Source organism: Monopterus albus, unplaced genomic scaffold, assembly GCF_001952655.1.
Source record: "Monopterus albus unplaced genomic scaffold, M_albus_1.0 scaffold189.1, whole genome shotgun sequence".
Taxonomy (NCBI): domain Eukaryota; kingdom Metazoa; phylum Chordata; class Actinopteri; order Synbranchiformes; family Synbranchidae; genus Monopterus; species Monopterus albus.
This window is the reverse complement of record NW_018128069.1, coordinates 94,946-98,524: the sequence shown is the minus strand read 5'-3', so window position 1 is coordinate 98,524 and position 3,579 is coordinate 94,946. Positions and strand designations below refer to the sequence as shown.

The window sequence follows — 3,579 nt, the reverse complement described above, 5'->3', positions numbered from 1 at the left end:
TCCGAACCTCTTCGCCGAGTCTCCACACTGAGCAGGTTTGTGAAGCCTTCGTGCAGTGACAGCAGCTTTGTGTCGAGCCGCGGCGTCTCTCTGTGTGCCTTTTGTCATGTTGACAGAGTTAATGGCCTCTTTTCATTCGTCTCCTCCTCTTCTTGAACTCGTCACACCTCCTACCGAATAGTCGAGGGATTTAATTGTTGCTGCTGCTGTTTGGGAATCACACTGAGGATGTTGAGACAGCTGGGAGATTCTCCGTCATTTTCTCCTTTACTCTTACAAAGCAAACAGCACACAGTTTAACAGTCACACTGGGAGCTGAGAGAAACAAACACACCCCGACGTGTTCAGGATTCAAGTCTCTAATGCTGAACATCCAAATATTAAAATGGTTATTTTCTCCAGTTTATTAAATCTGTGAAGAAAGATTTCTTTAGGGTTTAGGAAAGGTCTAATTCTAATCGTCTACAATTCCTCAGCAGCAAAGTCAGCGTTTCACTGCAGCTGACGTCTCATGATCCACTGACACACTCCCAAGATACTGATAAAACTTTTAATATAATCAGTTATTCATTGTTTTGCACACAATACTGCATGTTACACAACAATAAGTCTTGTGACCCAACACCTGTCCGCCATCTTTTCTCTCGCTGTGCGACAGTGGGGCCAAGCACCGCAGGGCCTGCAGTGAGCACAGATCATCAACCACTGAATCATCACAACCAAACACAGCATGTCATGGTCAGACCGTGGGACGGCTCAGTGTTCCCCGGAAGCCGCTGGAGCACGTGGTTCTGAAAAAGGGATCTACAGTAGAAGTGCTACATCTCAGGCAACTGGACTCCCTTTAGAGTCATGAAGGTGTTATGCCAAAGCACCGGTTTGCCTGGGACAGTACAGTGGTCTAACATCTTCAGGCTCACCATGACCTGGATCACTGGGAACCTTCAGGGACTACCTTGTTTAGCCTGCTGCCAACACAACCTGGAGTTGGATAAGTAGTAGAAAATGGGGGGATGAGATGAGAAGTCTGATCCTGACTGAGGACCGAGATTTCTAGGGAGGTTGCACTAAAGGTTTTCTTAAACTGACAAAACACGAAGAAACATTGTCTGAAAGATGCTGAGAGTGGTTGTGCTGTAAAAAGCTCCAGATAACAGATGTGATTGTTCCAAAAATCAAAAGTAAGACAAAGCAATAAAGCCAAAAGTAAAGAATAATTTCTATGAGGACACAGAGAGGGGGCAGGTGTTGTGGCACAACCAAAATCTATCACCACAATCTAGAAATCTCTCCAAAGACACTCAGGTTGTGCTTTTAAATCTACTCACACATTTTCATTTACATGTGAACATACTTGAGAGTAGAACAGCCCCATCATCGGGCACATTGTAAACATCATTATTACTCACTACCAGGAAACAGAAACCACAAGGACCGAGGAGTCCTACATGGAGATTTGCATGCAAAACAACAGTTCATGCATCTGCCTTGCCTTGAGAAAAACCAGAGGATGCAGACGCCTGTGAACGCAGCTCGCTGGTTCATCTGGCAGAGGTCCAAAATGCTTCATGTACGAACCTTACGAAATTTAGCAAAACCTCATTAAACTCTTATAAAAACAAACCAGTAGGAGGAAGGAGGAAGGAGGGGCGTCATACATTCCTTCCTGGCCTGCTTCCCTGCCCGTCATGCTGTCAGCAGGGAAGCGGTGCTTCGATTGGTCAGTGGTGTGTGTTTGTGTGCTCTGTCTGTTACAAACACTCCTGAACACGACAGTCTGCTCAGCCTGTGTCAGCCCTGCATGCACAACAGACGCTGAAGGTGCTACAGTTCACATTTTCAGACATGGGACTTGAGATGAATTCCTCCCTCACCCAGTGCTACTTTTAGTGAAGCCATTTGTGGTGTGCTCATGTCATGTGGCATCAAAGGCAGTGACAGAGAACACATTTGTGACTTGTGTTAGTGGTACTGGACGTCTCAACATGGTGGATATCAGGTTTCGAGCCTGATCACACCAGAAAGTGACATTTGTGTGTCCACATGAAGCGGGCGTGCTGTAAAGCTGGTGCTGCAGTGAGCTAGTGGCAGAACTATTGTGGCACCAGTTAGGACTAGTTAGCCAAGTGCCAGGTAGCCAACCTGGCTTGGTCACTAACTAGGCAAAAAGATATTATTATAGGCTATTTATTCAGATTTGGCAGATTCCACCCCAGCAGAGGAGGGTTCTGTAAAACTGTACTTCGCAGCCTAATGTGTCAGCTTCCAGCTCGTCACCATGACTAATGCACATCAGGTTCACTACACAAAAGGTCTGCACAAACTGACTTCATTGCTGCTGGGACATCCACTGATTGCAGGGATTCCACTGAGAGGAACCAATTTTGATCAGAAATGTGACAGATGCTGATGTGACCAGCCCCCGACAGGAGAGAAGGAAACACAAACGTTAGCTCAGGTCAAATGAAATGCTACATAGCTATGAAATGTTCTCAGGAAACAATCCACTGATAGTTACTAATGGGTGTAAACCCTCGTTTCCTGGTGGTCATTTGAGCTTAGCTGTTGATATGAACAGTAGTTAAAGGTTAGAAGAAAAAAGTCATTGTAATTCCTTCATGTGGTTCGGTCACATTAAACAAGCCTGCCCTGTCCTCTGGTCTGAAAGAGAACATGTGTCTTGATACATATGTGGGTGAGAATCAAGTTGTCTGGTTCAATCCCATTATCCAGTAGACTCGTGTTTTTGTGTTCGCTAAAAGGTGAAACACACTGCCTACATACTATACTGTGCATGAAGGAACCCTCAATGATAGTTTTCCATGGGAGCCCACACACTGGCAGTGTCAGTGCTCTTATTATCGCAGGCTGACGAGCTGCACTGCATCAGGATGAGCCACTGTTGCTGTTAATGCTTTCAGAAAGCACATTTGTTCTCGGACTGGCGCAGCCCGGCTTCTGTGCTTTGACTACCTCTTCGGTTTGTTGTTGCACAGCCACTGCCTGACACAGCCCCCCTCCGATAACACCCTGTAAACGGCATCTTCTCCACTCTGTTTTAAAGAGGACCACAGAAGATGAAACATCTTTGTGCCATCACGTAATCCAGCAACGTCCTCTGTTGTACATGTCTGACCTATAAATCCCTCCGAATGTAAATGCAGGGTGGAGGCTCACGTGCTTACAGGGGCCACACTAACATCTAAAATGAGTCACTTCTTCATGGTAAATGCTGCATGTAGCACCTTTAACATCTGCAATAACAAAGAACACAGTACAGTAAACATTTTCTCAGTCCAGGTGAGGCGGAGCTGACCGAGGGCAGCTGTGGCAGCGGCGCTCAGGGGCCGAACTGCCTGGAAGACTGGTACTCGCTGGGCACTTTGGGCTTGATGCCCTTGCTGTTGTAGTAGTCAACCACCTGGTTGGGCACTTCTGCTAGCACACTCTTAGCCAGAGCAGCTGGAGACGCCTGGGGAGGAAACACAAGTCACACTTTACGTGGATATCCACAGGCTGCACGTTAAAATGTCATTTCTCTCTTCTGACATGAACATGATGAGCATTTCAGGTTCCTGC

The 3,579-nt window shown here is 46.5% G+C and overlaps 1 protein-coding gene across 1 annotated transcript in view; it reads right to left on the bottom strand.

Annotated features, from left to right (window-relative positions):
- Nucleotides 1-536: 536 nt before the first annotated feature.
- The window catches only part of cpne4a (copine IVa), a 59,550-nt gene continuing 56,507 nt past the window's right edge, over nt 537-3,579 (bottom strand). The window contains exon 16 of the mRNA XM_020617361.1: nt 537-3,472. Coding sequence (XP_020473017.1) covers nt 3,341-3,472 — 132 coding nt within the window. The 3' untranslated portion in view covers nt 537-3,340. The remainder of the gene's footprint in view (nt 3,473-3,579) is intronic.